Genomic DNA, 18699 nt, shown 5'->3' on the forward strand with positions numbered 1-18699 from the left:
TACAACGGCCGCCGCCCTAACTATACTAGTACATATAGGAAAATATTTAGTCGGCCGTTCAGTTTATTTTGGAATATTTGATAATACGTTCGAAAGAAAAAACAAACAAAGTCGCGTGAATTTTGTTCGCATTACAGATTAGGCTTAATGTTTGTCTATTCGAAATAGCAACGCGACCGAGCCTTGTCTTCTATACCGTTCTGTATATTTTTTTACTATGTGACGAAGGGTTGTTTTTATTATTATTATTATTGTTGTTGTTGTTGTTGTTGTTGTTGTTATTATTATTATTATTATCATATTAGAAAGAATTGGTTTAGTCGCGTAACCACCATTAGATACAGTGCGTAATATTGATCGCGAGCAATTTTTCTTCCTGTACTTCGATCGATATATCAATGAAGTCTGTTACCGCTGGTGAAATTTTGTAACAGCGTACTGCCACATGTGGATCTCGGACGTTACGTAATGACGACAAAAATATTTCGTCATTGCGCGTTCTATATACCTACATGCGCGTTAAACTCGTGGAGTTTGCAGCACTCCTATATTTAGTACGTGATTCAAAATTGTGCAGAGTTTAAAGGGATTTGACATATTCGTTTAGAAAGCAATAGTAAATGTTGCATTTTAAGCGCGAGTAAAATATGAATTGAAAATTAGTGTTCTTTAATGATCCCATGCCTGAAATTTTTATACTTAACGCGTATTAGCTGGTGCATTTTAGAACAACTAAGAAATCAATTTCGAAAAACAAAATCCTCGATTGGCCGGGTGCAAGCTTGGAACGCAAAACAAGAGGGTGAACAAGTTGGAATTGAATAAGAGCACATGTTTATTGACATACTCCTTAAATGTATAACAATATTACTGCATAACATCGCGCTCTTTGATTCAGTAGAAATGAGTCTCAGTTACAAATGGCATCCTTAAATCGTTTCTCTTAGATACAATACGAGGGAATTATACTTCGTAATGATTTGGTTCAACGATTTTTGCATGAATCTTTTCGAACATTAGATATATTGGGTAACAAGTGAAATATAAAAATGCACTAACGTTGTACCGATCGATATCATTTGCGACGATCGATTCGCTGAATAAAAGTATTCATACTTTGTTCTGGTTACCACATTGCATAGCAGTATCCAATTGATACGCTTTTTCATGCGTGCACATGTGCATGTACTTCCGCAGATACGAACATACATGACATACGTGTGCACGAAGGAATTTATTAGGTAGATTATTACGATGCATTCGATAAACCTGTCTTGCGACGATGTACACAAAAATTTTCCACTGCTAGTTTTGGTCTTTTGTCACCATGACTGGACAGTACCAGCTGTGAGAGATCGTGAATATTTTTTAAAATACTGGCTCATAATTTCTTACGGGCACCACATTGGTGACTTCAATTAACATGATTTACTTTATACTCAAATACTTTGTATTTAAAATGCGAGACCTGCTTCGGAGTAAGTTGTAAATATCTTTTCAATCGAATTTACGTAAGCCGCTGACCTCAAATCTAAACCGAGATTGAATCTCATGGCAGTTTTCATAATAGCCTGTAAAAAAAATACGAAGATAACGCATTAAGTTAGTTACAATATAATGAGTTATACGTTGATCGAAAGAAAATATGAAAAATAATTACTCTCGCGGATCTTTCCATCGTGTAGTCCAAACCAGAATGAACAATGTCTTTTTCAGAAGCTCCGGAGATACGTTTCTGGAACGCTTCGGAAGGTGTGACAGGAATTCGACCACCAACACGGCCAAACCTGCGTTCCAGCGACTCTTGCACAGATTCTACGAAAATACACGCGAACGTATTTATAATAGCGTTTTAAATTCGATCGGAAAATATCGACTAATAATACAGAAACATACCTAATAGATGGTAGTTTGATTCCCTTTCATATTTGAAGGTAAGTCGACCGTATGACACATGATTCAGATTCTTCAACCACTCGAAGAAGGATACTGTGACACCACCAGCGTTGATGTATAAATCCGGTATGACGAGTATATTTCTGTCGATTAAAATTTTATCGGCAGCCGGCGTAGTTGGTCCATTGGCAGCTTCGGCAATGATTTTGGCCTACGTGGAAAGAAGGAAAGAAATAAACAAGGTTCAAGGAGTGTACAAGGAGTACAGTTCAAAGACAGAATGTACCTGAATTAGACCGGCGTTGTCTTTTGTAATAACTTTCTCGACCGCGGCGGGTATAAATATATCGCAGGGCTCGTACATAAGATTTTCACCCTCGTACGGCTTAGCACCAGAGAAGCCCACGATAGTGCCATTTTCTATACGATAATCTTCCAGTGCCTAGAGGACAACCAATCTCATTAAAGATGTTACATCACTGATAATTACGTTTTATTTACTGGACGAGGACATTGCTCACTTTAGGATCGATCCCTTCGGAATTGTAGATAGCGCCGTCGTGTTCAATCACTCCTATACAGGTAGCACCAGCGCGATGCAAGTAACGCATCGAGTGCAGACCAACGTTACCGAAACCTTGCACGATAAACGTTTTTCCTCCCCAGCCGGGTGTAGTACCTGAAATCAATTCAATCTATAGATACCGTGTAACCTTGCAACGAATAATTGCAAAATGATGATAAGTGAACGTGACTCACCGATCATACTCATATAGTTGGCCTCATTGATAAAGTTTTCCAGTCCGTGAAACACACCTCGACCGGTTGCAGATATACGACCGTGTATTCCACCTTGATTGATTGGCTTTCCGGTAACACAAGCGTGAGCATTGATATCCAAGTGGCCTATAGTTTTGGCGTAAGTGTCCGCGATCCAGGACATTTCTCGTTCTCCGGTTCCCATATCGGGTGCAGGTACGTCGACACCAGGTCCTTTGGATCGAAACACGTTCTTTGAAATTTTTACTCGGTAAATACTACTCGTTCTACTATCGTACAGGGTGGATCGTTTCGATATAAACATCTCGATGTATCTTTCTTATCGCTATACTCGTCTTTTCGAATAGTTTCGCTTTGTCTAAAATAAACGTTTCGTATATATATATATATATATATATATATATATATATATATATATATATATATATATACACGATTAGATAACAAATTGCATCCATCGAATACCGAAATACAATATTTATTCGTTGTGCGCAAGTGACTCAGGACCAGCGCGTGCTACATGACGTGGACGAGATACGACTTCCCAGTGGTCGTTTCTCGCTTCTTTCTTGGCGAAGGGGAAAACGAGATGGAACGAGACCGAGTCGGAGAGACTGAAAACGAAACGAGAAATGTTACGAGACGAGCCAAGCATTATTGCACACGTAGAACGGAGTGTCAGGCATCCGAAGGACGGAACGAGACAAAGTATCAATACTTCGTCCGTCTCGTGCCGCGTTCCTTGTTCGCATTCAGCCCATCCGACTCGTTCTCGACTTCGCTGGGCAGGTGTGAATCATAAATGGTGGAGGGGAGCGGCGACCAGCACTCTACGCGCGAGCCAAAGCCAGCTCTTAACGAAGAAATATTGTATTCGGCGATATATGCGACCTGTTTGGATAAGCAGATCAAATTTAATCGCGATAAATTCAGCAAATAACTCAGTCAAAACAAATGGATTACGAAACATCACGGTGAAGATACGGAGCTCGGTGTCCGTCGTCTCCGTGAGCAAATTCTCTCCAAGATAAACTTAGACGTTTGACGATACTGATCTCTCTCACCGTGAGCGTAGAAAAACATTTTCGAATATTCGGGAATCTCACCGATGAATCCTTTCTTCGCGAGCTCCAACGTGAATCTCCTGGTAATCTTCTCGAGCTCGTGTTCGGAGTACGATTTAGGATTAATCTTGATACCGGCTTTGGCCCCACCGAAAGGAACGTCCACGCAGGCACACTTGAAAGTCATTAACGCGGACAAAGCCTTCACCTCGTCCCGCGAAACGTCCATCGAGAAACGAATACCTGAAAAAGAAGCAGCAACGGCGCTCTAATATTTCTGATAGAATCTTGGCTCTGTACTTGCACAATATAACGCTAAATATAAACTCGAACAGCAGGAGCACCTGTGCGCACGAAACGAATATTTTACGAATGAAACCTGTTAGGTGTAAATAATTGATAAGGCACGTGTTTAAAGTGATTGATCGATTGCACAGTTTCATAGTCTTGAACGGGGGAGCTTAAACGATACCGAAGCATCGGTTTACAATAATTCCGTAATTAACGCGCTGTTTCGAAATTTGCACAAAAAAAAAGTAACCTCGTGAAATTGCGCGTTCTAAAATTAACTTTCAGTTTCGTTGAAACCAATTACGCAACTGCTTTTTCGCGGAACCGGTGAACAGCAATAAAACAAGTAACTGCCGTGAAGTTAATCGTCTGAAAACAAAAATGGTGTTAATATCATCGGTGCGATTTTAGATAAGAGTATCGAGTTCGAGTTGTTAACAAGGTATCCACCGTGACGCCCGAAACCGTCACGAGTTCTATTTTTATTTTAAAAAAAACCGTTCAGCACGGAAGGAAAACCTAACGGCCACCGAAGCAAATATTACCGTTTTAAAATAGCCTGTTTAGAACCGGGCGCTCGAAGTATTCGTGTGGCCTCGTTAATGACATTCTCAAATAACATCTGGAAGGTGTGCGCTAAATACTCGCGCTAGGTTTTCGGGAACAAACATTTTGGGGCGCCGTCTAGTTTTAAGAAAAACTACGAATCGTCGTCGAATGCTCGATCAGAGAATCATCCGTACCCTATTCGTTGTAAGCGAATAATCGTTAAGTAACAAAATCGGAGGTCTAGCTCGCCGAGGGCATTGACCTTCATGGATCATGACATTGGCACGATACTCGCAATTGCCAAAATCTCGAATTAAATCGCGAATCAGATGATTAGCTAATGTTTGGCAGAAGAGAAGAAAAAGGCAGACAGCTTGGCATCGTCGAGTAACTCTACGCGTTACCTTTTTCTAACTATAGATTGAAATGATACATATTGTGCATCATCTTCGATGAATGTTTTTTTAATTTTCCTATTTTCGCACAATTTATTGCACAATGGACGTAACGGTAGGCGCGATACATATTTCGGGAAATACGGTCAAGTTGGCGTCCACGAAGCGATATCTTGATCAATAAAAACAAAAATATATTTAATCGATAGATCTAACACATTAATATATCGTAAAAGAAAGAAACAAAATGTACGGTTCTTTGGGTTTTGCAGTTTTTCATGAAACGTAGTGTGGAAAGTGTTGCTCTAGAATTTAACGAGAAGAACGGTCTCTTAACAATGATCAAATTAAGATACCTGCAACGATAATTATGAACTGTTTGCAGAACTTGAGGAAATTGTGTAACAATTGTAAACGAAAATGCGAAAAATGATTATAGTAATCGTTCGACGACCAAACAATCGTAAGGAACGGTCGTCAAAAGGCATTTGTATACTTGGCTCACGAGACAAGCCTACCGATTCTATATCACACGTGATTACTAAAGACGAGCTCATACAAATTTACATCAAGGAGATGATAATATGTATATCCTAATAATAACTTTATCAACGAATCTTATAATTGGTTTATTTTAGTATCGTTTAAAAAATTAAATTAGTTCCGACAAATTTAGAACTATAAACGTATGAGTGCTTAATCGGTGTAATGCTATCTCCGTGGGTAATACTGTTTTCATACATAAACTGAAACGTAATGTTCGCGCGTTATCATCCTTGTCTATTTAATTGTGAATCATTATAATACAACTTAAAAAATGAACAAATTTATTTTACTTATTGTTTATTTTTCTGTCTAAATAATTACGTTCTACAACTACAAGTAAACGACACAGTATATATAGTAACATTATTTACGAAGTGAAAGTTTGTTTTCGATATTTATCTTTTACGAAGATTATCTATCTGAAAACAGAACCTCGCAAACAATGATCAAAAAGTTTCACTAAGTGTGATAGATAAGTTTTCGATAATCTGATTTTTCGGAATCGAGGTTAAAACCGCGTTGTACCGTATGCACGAAGCCGTAAAATTGTCCTAAGTGTCTATATGTACAGCGAATACTTAAAAGTAACCAGCCGATTACAGTAAATTCAAAAATGAAATAGAACGATCGATATGGAAATGTATAAATTGATAGGTATATGAGAACATCGTGTGATTCGACGCGAATTGTATCTGCCTAAAAATTTGTTGTCCACTTTACGATGCCGTCATCGATGACGTAATTGATATGTCCGTTGAATCGAATTTAAGTGACCAAAAGCAACCAGCGGTAGAAAGAATGATTTTACAAAATTACACTTGTTCTTCTTTATTCGAAGATATAAATAGTAACCATGCTATATACCAATTTAACCGTTACCAATGACACGGAAAGCAACTCGAAACGTACGTTAATCGATATACTTATAATTAAAAGTTGCATTGTGCAAGAAAGAATTAAAAAAATTCGTCTAGGTAAAATAATAACGATATTTGAACGGGCATGAGTGTTTTTACCTCCTTTGCAAGGTGTTCTATGGGTCGAATGCTGCGCGCGGTAGCCAGTGATCATTTCATAATCACCCGAGTCGCGTCTTAGGGGAAAAGAAGTTTCGAGGATATGATCACATGGTTCCATGAGCATCAAAATACCCTTAACTTTTTTCTTCCTCTCTTCTACGGTCACTCTGGAACGTTTGCCGATATCCTCAACCAGTTTATCTTCAACAACCTGACAGGCACGATGGAAAAAATATTCGACCATATCAAAGAACTTTGGATTAGGATCTGTGGGAACATCCTTCAGTCGTTCGGGTATTTGGTGGTCAGCGTAATTACGGACTTGAAATGCCGGCACGATACGTATTAATGTATTGTGAACAATATCATTACTCGGTACTTGTTTCAAAGCAATCGACGATCTTGTCAATCTTTTTACGTGAAACATTTTCGTCGCGTGCACTAAGTTGCGACTTCTCCGTCAACTGTAACAACACACGTCTCAGAATCTTTTCTACACACTCAAAACGTTCGTTCCTCCCTCTTCTTTCAATTTCTTCCGATCCTCTCGAAGCTCAGTCTCTCGGCCGACTGTGCGAGCTACCGTGTTCCTTTAATACCGATCGAAACAACCTTGCTTTTTCACCGCGTTCCAAGTACAACTCCTCTACCTCCCACCACACACTAGCCACACCACACTGCTTACTAACGATATAGTCTAATTATTTCGGCCTCTTGCCAACTCAAGATTCGCTCTACAAAATTTTGCCAAAATTTACCTATGTGATTTCATGGAGATTTTATTATATCGACGTTGTCTACTTTTCGTACACAAATCGGTTCACTGACCAATTGGACATTGAATTTTTTGTTCTGTAACCAGCAATTGGTAAACTGGGAAATATAATTCTTGTATTTCTAGGAGAAAATTACCAACATCGACACCAACCAAAACGATTGTTTGAAGGATACGGAGTCTTGATTGGTAACTTTTTCTTGAAACCGCGAGAATCACGTGGTTTGATATTAATCTTTAATCTTACCGAACAAGTAAACTTTTATACTTGTGAAATTCGCTTTCTTATTGTCAGAATCGAGTGATATATATTAAAAAACCACTTAAATTTTTTCAATTTCGCTGTACACAAATGTATCCTTGTAATAAATATTTACATATACCATAAAATAACGATTATGTTATCAGCAATATAGAATTGAAATTATGTCCAAAGAATCAAGCTACCCGGTTGTTGTTAAGAGAAATCAACGTGCATCGTGTAAAAAAGTTAATAATGAAATTAGTAAAAATGAAAACAAAGTAATACTACAGTGTTCTAAGGAAACTGTAGAAAAAGTTGTAGAAGGAAAAAAGTCTTCGATAAAATTAAAAACCAGAAGTAAAAACCTACAAAAAGATAAGAAAAATTTTACAAAATTAAAAGCTACTATAGAGCACAATGTGGACATAAACTTGACAGCCCAAAAAGAAAAAAAATGTTTTGATGATAAATGTCAAGATGTTTCGGAACAAATTTTTAAACAGGTAAGTTGCTAACAGTGTATATTGTATTGTATTATATTGTATAATGTTTCTAACAGTAACATGTTTTCTAGGAAGAACAAAATACTTTTAACGTAAAAAAGAAAAAAAAGCAAAAATTACAAGAAAATAAATGGCAAAAATTTGACAAATGCAGTAGCAGTGATGAAATTATTGAAATAATAAAAGACATTACGACAAATGCAAGTACAACAGATGAAAATTATAAACAAGAAACTTCAAAATGTTTAGAAAAACAAACAAAATTTTTAAAGCATATTTCTGAAAAACGTATTGATAAACTTTTAAAAAATCAAAATCCTGCAAATGTGGAGTACGTAGAAGGATATCTGCGCATTAATTCTGCATTCCACAAGCATGCATATTTATCGTTGGTCGATGACCAACGTGATTTGTTGATTATTGGTGTAAGAGACAGAAATCGAGCTTTTGAAGGGGATCTTGTTGTAGCCCGTATAAATCCTCCAGAAAAATGGCAAATACTTTTAGATGGTCAAAAGCAAAAAACAGGTGTTGTTGTTTGCATAAGAGAAAAAATACATCCAAGATTAACGGTTGGATCTTTAAAAAAACAAGGGACAGACACATATTTTTATCCCAAAGATAAACGCATACCATTACTTAAAATAAATTCAGAATCATTATCAAAACAATTCAATACACAACTAGAAGATAAATTATTGTTAGCTACAGTAACTAATTGGGAGAAGCCTTTTTTTGCAATTGGGTATGATAATAATTTATAAATCCAACAAATTTAATGTATTAAGAGTCATTGGATGTTATAATTATTATAGGAAAATTTTAAACATAGTCGGAACAATAGGTGAAATATCCACAGAGTCACGTGCAATATTACTTGAGCATAATATTGATGTGACACCTTTCAGCCAAGAAGTAATAGAAAGTCTACCGAATTGTGGTTATATATTAACAGAAAATGACATAAAAGGCAGGGAGGATTGGAGAGACGAATGTGTGTTTACTATTGACTGTGATACTGCTGTTGATTTAGATGATGCAGTTTCTTGCAAACTGTTGGACAATGGAAATTATGAAGTAAGTTTTTCGTTGCACAAAATTAGTTTTCATACATAATTAATGTATAATATTTTTAAATTTTATTATATGCATTTTTTTTATTACAGATTGGTATACACATATCCGATGTTACTTATTATTTGGAATTTTTATCTCCATTAGATATTCAAGTTGCAAAACGAGCAACAACTGTTTATATGACTGACACTGCACATCATATGTTACCTAACCAACTATGCCAAATATGTTCTTTACTCCCTGGTCAAGACAAGCTGGCTTTTTCTGTTGTTTATGAAATCACACCAAATGCAAAGATAGTCAAACATCGTTTTGCTAAAACTGTAATAAAATCATGTTGTCAAATGACTTATCAACATGCTCAAAAATTTATTAAAAATCCTAAAAATGATTGGCATGATGACTTTTTAAATATAACTGGGAACTTTAATCCTAATGATTTATCGGTAAAAGTAAATATTTTACATAATTTAGCTGTTCAAATGCGTAACGTTAGATTTGCAAATGGTGCATTACAAATAAATCAACCAAAATTGCAAGTTATAATTGATAAAACTACTGGTTTACCAAAATCTTACAGTATAGAAGAACAAAACGATAGTAATAGGTATTAGTATTACTTCCTAAACCAAGTCAGAACTTTTGAACGGATTATTTAAATTAATATATGTATATGTATATTTCAGACTCATAGAAGAATTTATGTTGCTAGCTAATATGACTGTTGCTACTCATTTGTATAATACAATTCCGGAAACTGCTTTACTGCGTAATCATAAAGAGCCTTCAAAATATGTTCTCAATATAACCAAAGACATTCTTCAAAAATTTGGAATTCATTTAGATATTGAATCATCTGCATCTTTACATGCTAGCATTAAACGCTATGAACAGGAATTTGAATTTGAATCTAATGAAACTATAACCACAATAAAATATAGGATGATGGTTATCAACAATCTTTGTTCCAAAGCTATGAATGTACAACTTTTTGCTTTCTCATTATTATTATATATAAAATTTTATTAACGTACAAGAGTGAAATTGTGTCTTTGCAGCGTGCAACCTACAAATGCTTATCTACCATTAAAACGAGAGAAGAATTGAGACATTATGCCTTAAATGTACCGTTTTATACGCATTTTACTTCCCCAATTAGACGATACTCCGATTGTATAGTACATCGATTACTTTCTTCGACTATAACTGATGAGGCATTACCCGAACAATGGTCGAAAGAACTGTGCATGAAGTATGATAATTAAAAAGACAAAAATAGATGATTAATGTAACAATACTGACAATTTTTTATTTAACATTTATATGGTTTCTCCTATTATAGAATAGCGGCAAATTGTAATCTAAAAAAACATTGTTCAAAAATGGCCCAGAAGCAAAGTAGTGAATTGTACTTTGCATATTTAGTAGATTTAAATGGTCCACATATTACTATGGGAATTGTATTGGATGTAAAAGAAAAATATATAGATGTTATGCTATGTCAAGTAGGCATAAAATTAAGAGTTTACTTTACAAAATTAGAAAATTTAGAAGCTGTTGAGTATTCCTCAGAATGTTCGGTTCCGACAATAAGTATTACTTGGAAACAACCTGCCATTATCCAGGTAATATAAAAACATTTCGATATTTTAACATAATATAGATAAAAATAATTTATATGTCACTAATGTACTTAATATTTTTCAGGTAATTAATGTTTTTACTTTGTTATATTTGAAGATTGAAAAACATCCTGAATCATTTAAGCTAATGGGTATTCTTTTACCACCAAATCAGGAAAACGAATTATAATAGTATTTGTGATGTAACTTGTATTTTGAAAAAATTGTGGTAAACGTATTTTTATTTGTATACACATTTATATATACAATAATATCCGGACATATGACCATCGATCATTTTTATTGCAAAATAGTGAAGTGATACATTTAAAAACATTAAAAATGCATGGAGGAAACTTTTGAAACGTCAAAATTGACCCAAAAATGCAGAGATAAATTTACAGAATTGTAAATTCAGAGACCAGGCAGATAAAAAAAATCTAAAATAGTTTTCTAAAGGAAGAAGAAATAGACAATATGGTTCATAATTTAAAGCAATGGACTACTAACGAATCCGAATATTTTAAATTTTAAACAAAAATTCTAATAGATTGTTATAACCAAAAATAACCGTATCATTACAATTGTAGAACTTATTACCATTTAAAATGAAACTATTTTTTCAGACTTTTTTAAAATTTACTTTTACACTTTTTATGCAACACCACCTACCAAGTTTTTTACACTAATTAGAATAAGTATCATAATAAAAATATTATTGAAATATTACTATTGCTGTGACGTACGTTATTATTTATTATTGTAAAGTTTATTTTATAATGTACATATACGTTATAACATTTATACCCAAACCTTTCAGTTGTTTACCCAGTGTTATTGCGCATTTGTTCGCGCAACGCGCGCGAAAATAAGCTACCAAGGAGAAAGGGTAACCGTCTCTGGTGACTTTCCCTTCTCACGGCATGAATTATTATTCTCGGATGTATACTCGATTACATTAATTCGTTTCCACTAGAATAATCACTTGTTTTGCACCAATCAAGACGTCTGCCAAAAAAAGAGTAACGGGCTATGATTGGTATAGCACTGATGATTTTTCCCTCTCACGATACGAATTGTCCTTTTGTACACGTGGACATAAAACTTGAATATTATAAATTTTTTAATTATACTTCATTAAGAATATTTCATTGTATGTTGAGTATAAACTCTAACAATTACTTCGCGATATTCAATGCTTAAAATAGATTAACAAACGGAAGGAGAATTAACTTTTAGCTATCTTAGATAGATCTATCAATGGCGCTACCTAACATTATTCAAAGGTTATTGAAGCTATACTTATAAAGTACTCTATGTTTTAATTAATTTTATAACGTTGTGCAATGCTATTTTTAAAGAAACATAGATAGTAATGAGTTAATGGTTAACAATTTATATTTAATCATAGGATATATTTAATAAAAATTATAATTTTTAAAAAATTATATAATTTATATTTCTAAGAAGAATCACATAGGTCATAATATATGAAAGAATTTCATATATTATTTTAATTAAATAGCATCAACAGTAGAGCTGAGAAAAGTGGCTACAAGTCAAAGGACTACTTTCTGCATAGTTCTTCAGATCTATGGATTTTAAGAATGAATTTTGATAGATATAACATAGGTAGACACGACGAATGCTATGAAACAAGGACCATGCTTTTTCAATAACATTGTGATTTAAAATATATTATTTGCACTCTTATGTCGCGCCACTTACAGTAACGCCGCGTAACGTTTCAGCCGGGCAACTAGAAGTTAGTCAAGAAGGAGAAGGGGATGTATTTAACGTATCGTACGTCGTATTCCCCTCACAACAAAAAATTAATGCTATCCAGTGTATACGATTAAATTATATTTTCATTATAGAGATCGTTAACGCGAATTTGTTTTGTACGTACACGAAAAATCATTTTTAAATAAAGTAAAAGATGCCAAAAGTACGAAGAAGTAAGAAGCCTCCACCGGATGGATGGGAATTGATCGAACCGACGTTGGAGGAATTAGAGCAGAAAATGCGGGAAGGTAACAACGATATCGCGTGATGGTTATGTTTGGAATATAAAGCGTTTTGTTTTCAACTTTTAAAGGGAAAGTTCTTTAATTTCTTAATCGCTATTTAAATTACAGCTGAAACAGAACCTCACGAAGGCAAACGCAAACAAGAATCTTTGTGGCCAATATTCAAAATCCACCATCAAAAATCACGTTACATATATGATTTATATTACAGACGGAAAGCCATAAGTCGCGGTTAGTATTACTAAGCACTTTTCAGATACTTAGTATTTAGCCGTATATAAACTATATTTATTGTACTATTCTTTTTTCAGAATTGTACGATTATTGTTTAAACGAAAACATAGCGGATAAAAATTTAATAGCAAAGTGGAAGAAAGTGGGATATGAAAACTTGTGTTGTTTACGTTGCATACAAACTAGAGACACAAATTTTGGAACAAACTGTATTTGTCGAGTTCCTAAAGGAAAATTAGAAGAAGGTAGAATAGTGGAATGCATTCATTGCGGTTGCAGAGGATGTTCCGGATAAGGTTAAAATGTGAAAAGGTGCCTGTGGTTGTTTGTTTATTTGTCTCGTTAACAGGTGCTTATGAGTTCTTAAGGACTCTGTTGCATGGCATCGACAATTGATGGAAGCATAAGTAAAGGTAAACGTTTCAAACACGCCATTCCTTCGCTCCAGTCTCGACTGTACAGTTCATGAAATCCGCAAAGTCGCTACTCTTTTATTCGTCATATTGTAGCGAGTAAGTTTTCCAGGTTGGAATATGTTGCACGAGAGACAGGAATGTGTACAAATGAATAAACAATTCTTGACCTCGGAATAAGAAAAGCATGTTCTGATCGTTTAACAGGAAATATTTTCTATACTTAGATGTCCAAGTGTTTTCTATTTATAGGTGAGGAGTTTCCATCGAATTTGAAAAGCCAATTATAAAAGATGAATAAAGGAAAAAGATAAAATTGTGGTAATTACTTTATGCACACACATAAACCTATTGCAAGTTTTCTGCTTGTTTTTTGATAGAAAACAATGAATCGATCGGATCATGGTTTATGTAAATATCAGCAAAATTAGTTTGATTTTCCTTATGAGCGAACGTTTGTGTACATTGGTTATTAAGTACAAAGAACCTTTTGCCATTTCGGCGAATTGTCATCGGTAATGGTTTAATTGTCCCTTTGACAACGTTACAGATCGCGTTTGGCTTTGGGGATATAAATGAAAGGATGGACCGGCATTCCGAAACAGTGAAATCTGTCTTGGAAGTTTGTGTAGTACTTCCAATGATTTGCCAAGAATATTTAATGCAACAATCGTGAACCAATTCATCGTCAAGATCGTTTTCCTTTATTAAATTTTCCAAAAGTGTTCGCGACGTTTGTGAACTTACTCCGACGACTTGCCACGAATACTTTATCCTACAGGGATACTCATTTTTCGAGAATCCCGTTTCATCGTAGCATCGAGATTGTTTCTCCAAGAGAGAAGATAGACACAAAGAATCTGTATGAGTTCCGGTATATCGAAAATTACATGTGGACAAAATCTTGTTACGTTTATCTTCCATTATACCTGATGTTTCGTTTGTCTCGAGACTATTATCAGATGTTGGAAGATCGAATGCGGTAAATTGAATTTGATTAGAAAAATTTGATCCGGTCCATCCGACTGGAAATTGTAATTCTTCGCTATGGTCAGTGATATTATTCGATAATGTTTTCTTCTCGATTACATCGGTATTTGTTAATGAATTGTCGTAATACGGAGGAATTAGATGTTTTTTATAAGCATACGAATTGGTCTTTATAGTTGTTGTCGTTGTCGTTGTTGTTGTCGTTGCCATTGTCGTCGTCGTCGTCGTCGTCGTCATCGTCGTCACTGTTGCTGCCGCTGTCGTCGTCATTATTGACGTTGGCATTGACATTGTTGTAACAGTTAATGTAATCGGAGTATTTGAAATATTACTCTCTAACAGTTGTATCTCTTTGTCGAATACTGTCTCAAACGTATTTGTCGTGAACCACTCGATTTTGTGTACATCGCTCAATGATTCGGTCACGCTTTCGTCTTCGTCCGAAACGTTCGATAATACCCGATTGACCCTTAACATAGCTTGTTCGCCGATCTGATGATCTTTCTTCCACTTGTTGAGTTCAGTTGAATTTTTATTCACCGAAACAAGTTTGCGTTTCGTGAACGAATTGTTAGGTAAGTCAGAAATCGAAGAGGGAAACGATAGTATTGTTTTCTTCTTATCTCGTGATTGCCATTGAGAATTTTCGAAACGATCAACAACAGGGAAAGTAGAACTCTTGTCGATTAAAGTAAGCGATTTCTTCGACATCTTCTTCTTCTGACGGCTATTCAATTTATTATTCTGAAAACACATTGACCCGCATATTTTCATAAATATCTTTTTTTTTTGTCTTGTTTTTTAATGCGAGAAAAGTTTAGCGAAGGGAAAAAAAGTAAAAATTGCAGCGGAGAATAATATTTAAAGATATTATTTGAAGAAAAAATAATCGAGATAAGCGACACCTGTTCGGAGCGCAGTAACGTGTTTGTGTATCTTTTTACTGGGATATGAGGTGGCCGTTTCAATAGCGGTATCGTTAAATTGTTACTGCATTTGTGCGGTTTAATAAGTTCAGTTTTTTGTTCGAAAAAATTAGAACGTGTAGTTTCCATTTTCTTCACGAAAATGGTCTTTCTTATAGGCACTAGAACATTTTCGGTAATTAATCCCATAGTCGGTGCGGTTGACATCTTCGATTCCGAGGTTCGCCACACGCCATTGTTCTTCCTTATGTTTTTAACGGCCATTTTGTTTCTAGACCAACGTATTGCAATTCCGACTTTGAATTCACACTCGATTATGCCCAATGATAGTTTCTTAATTACTTGATAATTTCGACATTTATTTCAAGAAAAAACGTAGAAAGAAACCAAAGTGTAAACGACTCCAAAGGTTAAGCAACCCGCGAGTAAACAAAAATCTATCGATTCTACGAAAGAGAATCCAGCTGCGAGATTCACACGGCTCAATTTTTTCGTCAGAGTATTTACATTGGGTGTATTCACACGGTAGAGAGCTTATCGTTTAACGGTGCATGAAGGCTACTAATCGATTACTAGTTAGTTGATAGGATGCGCGTGTAGCGTATGGCGAGAAAAACAGCGCGTATCGGGACTTTCGAAAGACGAAGGGAAGCCAATGGCTTTTCTTTCTTTTTTAGACCAAGAACGTCTCGCATTATCGGAGATGCAACATCCTTCGAGAGAAACGCGATTGCCCCTTTCTCTCGTGATTGTCATACGGCACTACGATATGTATTGCCGGGAGAAGAATGATCGGTTCTGGGTCAATGTAATGTATTTACAATGCTGCCACGCAAGTAAGGGGGATACGAACAGATATTTGAAACTTTTAATCATGAATATCCAAAAAATATCGAGTATCTACTATAAACAGATTAACCAAATCTACCAATTTGCAAAATTTTAATTAAATTCCTGACCCAAAGGTCCTCCATTATTATTTTCAGGTGCAAGCTTTAAGAAGACTGATCAAAGCGTCTGACCCAATACGATTCGTATCGGATATTCTCCTTAAAGGTACCAACAGCCGATCGAAATTTCGTGAAGAGGGGACCCGTAATATAAAATTTTAGCTTTCGAAATATTAATAAAACAACTTTCGATACCATACATTCAATTCTGCCTACACACGTGCATTTGCGAGGCCTCGCAATTGTGCAAATGACCGTGCTCTTATCTAGCCTAACCCAACACCGATTTTAGATGGGACACCCTATAGATACCGAAACCGATATCGCTATTGCGTCAGGCGACTACTACAGCAGAGTCAGTTGTGTACTAACGTCTGTACAGGTAGAATGCACAGTAGCGAAATTTGTTTAATTAATATCTTGAGATCTGATAAATACCCGAAGCTAAGATTTTGTATTTCGGACTCTTGTTTTTCTCTTTAAATTTCGCGCCGATCGGTCATTGATACGTTTCAGAGTCACAGCCCCCGTTTTCTCTTAAGACTGATCTTTCTTTCTCGCTGCAATAATACAAAAGCGTTTCGAGCCCAAGTACGAAACATACCTGTCGGAGAGTTACTCACGACGCTCATTTATCGGACACGCGTCGCTCGAACATTTTCTTCGCTTTTCTTTACGATCCAAACCATGTATTGAATTCTTTGTTTACCGATCCATTGGTAAGAGATAAGGTGCTGTTTCTTATCGGTTCCAGAGGCTTTTGTTACACCTTGGCATTCGCCACGCTTCGTCCAGGAAGCCCATCGACACGACGCGAAACACACGATAAATCCAACAGTATCCGGTCGGGGAGTCTTTTCCCGCCAATAGAATTCCCACGTTGTTAACATCCTCTTCTGTCGCTTAGCTTTCTTTCCTGGATATACAAATGCTTACATAGAGGAATCTTAACGCGTCCTTACCAATTGAGAGGGTCGCCGGTGCAAGTAATGGGTTCGCTGACATACTGATTCATGCTCTCGTCGTTGACGAGAGCCGTACAAATCGACAAAGAAAAAACAGTGACACGATAGCGTAACCCAGGCCCTTAAATTATCTCTGCGAACGAGTTCTTCCTCGAGGAGGCTTTTCGCGGGAGTGAATAGCTCCGGCGTGGGATTGCCTTCGCCCTCTGCCTACGTTTATTATTAACATATTTGTTACTCAACGATAAAAAAAAAAAGAAAAGAAAAGAAAATGAAATATCAGATTCTACCTTTGTGTACATACCCGTGTTTCCACGTTGAGTTCACGAGCGTTTTTAAATCGGTCGATCGGGGTAGGTAGTCCCTCGGTTGTTTACAAGGACGATCGTACCTCGAAAGTCGAAAAGTCTGCAAAGGTAATCGGATCGTTTTCTCGTCCGAGAGCAAATTTCGACGACGCTCCATTGTCGAGTTCCCGCGAATCTCTCTTGCCGCAAAGTTTTTGGATTGTGACGAGCATCCCCGAGATTGACTCGCGAACGATCGACAATTGATTCGATAATAATTTAACATCTTCTTTCACCTCGTCCCCGAGGATATTCTTTATTTGTAAAAAATATAATAATATAATGACGACGCTACTGGCAGTAGCGATAATGATTGCAACTGTGGTAGCGACTGTGATACAGGCGACGACGAGAACGTTGGTAACAGCAACGGCACAACGATGACGTTTCACGTAACCGTAACGATAACTATATCATTTATTCTAAGAGTAACGATAGCGACGATAAATTATCGTAACAATAACAATTACAACGATATGAGTATGATATGAATGTTTACGACGATAAACGCATAATGTTAACGGTACAAAACGGTAAAAAGAGCGGCAAACGCGGTAACTAACTTAGTACGATTTCGTGCCTCGACCTCGAGGCAAAGGATCCCGAATATCGGCGTACGTTCGCGTCGAAACGACAACGTTAATCCGAATAATGTGTTCAGAGGTAAGAGCGTTTTTTAAGAGACGAAACGAATAAACCGAGATGGAAAGAACCAACCAAACGAGTAAATCTCTCGACGGGTGTCGCGTCGTCTTTCGTTTGCTTTTTTTTTTCTTTTTTTTTTTTCACGCGTAAAAACGTAGTAGACGTGTTCGTAAACATCGTGTCACGGTGTATACGTTGCGTGTGCTTCTTGTGTTTTCTGTGTTTGTTCGCGCGCGCGATATTAACGCGCGGCTGCATAAGTAGATTCGTTAGTCCTCTACTGATCCTCTAAGATATTTGTTGAATTTAATCAGGGGGGTGGGGGAACGCGAACTATATACAAAAGAACACGGCCTTGGCGTCGTAATCGCTCGATAACGTTTTGGTCGACGCGGTGGCCTCAGTGGGTGTCGTCGGTTCGGGTGGAGGCGCTTATTC

The 18699-nt window shown here is 36.3% G+C and overlaps 4 protein-coding genes and 1 long non-coding RNA gene across 5 annotated transcripts; 3 read left to right on the forward strand and 2 right to left on the reverse strand.

The window, feature by feature from the left end:
* Positions 1-817: 817 nt before the first annotated feature.
* Gdh (glutamate dehydrogenase, mitochondrial) lies at positions 818-7184 on the reverse strand. The gene is made up of 8 exons (XM_076327475.1): positions 6538-7184; positions 3783-3983; positions 2656-2889; positions 2418-2575; positions 2183-2338; positions 1897-2107; positions 1661-1815; positions 818-1571 (listed from the first exon to the last, which is right to left on the reverse strand). The coding sequence occupies exons 1-8, from the start codon at positions 6965-6967 to the stop codon at positions 1455-1457; spliced, it is 1662 nt and encodes a 553-aa protein (XP_076183590.1). The 5' UTR covers positions 6968-7184; the 3' UTR covers positions 818-1454.
* Positions 2718-11051, forward strand: LOC143155114 (DIS3-like exonuclease 2). Its single transcript, XM_076327473.1, has 9 exons — positions 2718-2926; positions 7724-8062; positions 8134-8807; positions 8878-9139; positions 9229-9746; positions 9826-10120; positions 10198-10391; positions 10482-10764; positions 10847-11051. The coding sequence occupies exons 2-9, from the start codon at positions 7742-7744 to the stop codon at positions 10949-10951; spliced, it is 2652 nt and encodes an 883-aa protein (XP_076183588.1). The 5' UTR covers positions 2718-2926; positions 7724-7741; the 3' UTR covers positions 10952-11051.
* Positions 11052-12560: 1509 nt separating this feature from the next.
* Positions 12561-13623, forward strand: L(1)10bb (BUD31-like protein). The gene is made up of 3 exons (XM_076304413.1): positions 12561-12794; positions 12900-13022; positions 13103-13623. Exons 1-3 carry the CDS (start codon positions 12701-12703, stop codon positions 13318-13320), a joined length of 435 nt encoding a protein of 144 aa, XP_076160528.1. The 5' UTR covers positions 12561-12700; the 3' UTR covers positions 13321-13623.
* LOC143154853 (uncharacterized) lies at positions 13337-15684 on the reverse strand. The gene is made up of 2 exons (XM_076326875.1): positions 15334-15684; positions 13337-15172 (listed from the first exon to the last, which is right to left on the reverse strand). The coding sequence occupies exons 1-2, from the start codon at positions 15616-15618 to the stop codon at positions 13787-13789; spliced, it is 1671 nt and encodes a 556-aa protein (XP_076182990.1). The 5' UTR covers positions 15619-15684; the 3' UTR covers positions 13337-13786.
* LOC143143307 (uncharacterized) lies at positions 13753-16705 on the forward strand. Its single transcript, XR_012991085.1, has 2 exons — positions 13753-16190; positions 16341-16705. It is a non-coding gene; the product is annotated as an uncharacterized LOC143143307 (long non-coding RNA).
* Positions 16706-18699: the final 1994 nt, after the last annotated feature.

This window comes from Ptiloglossa arizonensis, chromosome 2 (assembly GCF_051014685.1).
Source record: "Ptiloglossa arizonensis isolate GNS036 chromosome 2, iyPtiAriz1_principal, whole genome shotgun sequence".
Classification (NCBI taxonomy): domain Eukaryota; kingdom Metazoa; phylum Arthropoda; class Insecta; order Hymenoptera; family Colletidae; genus Ptiloglossa; species Ptiloglossa arizonensis.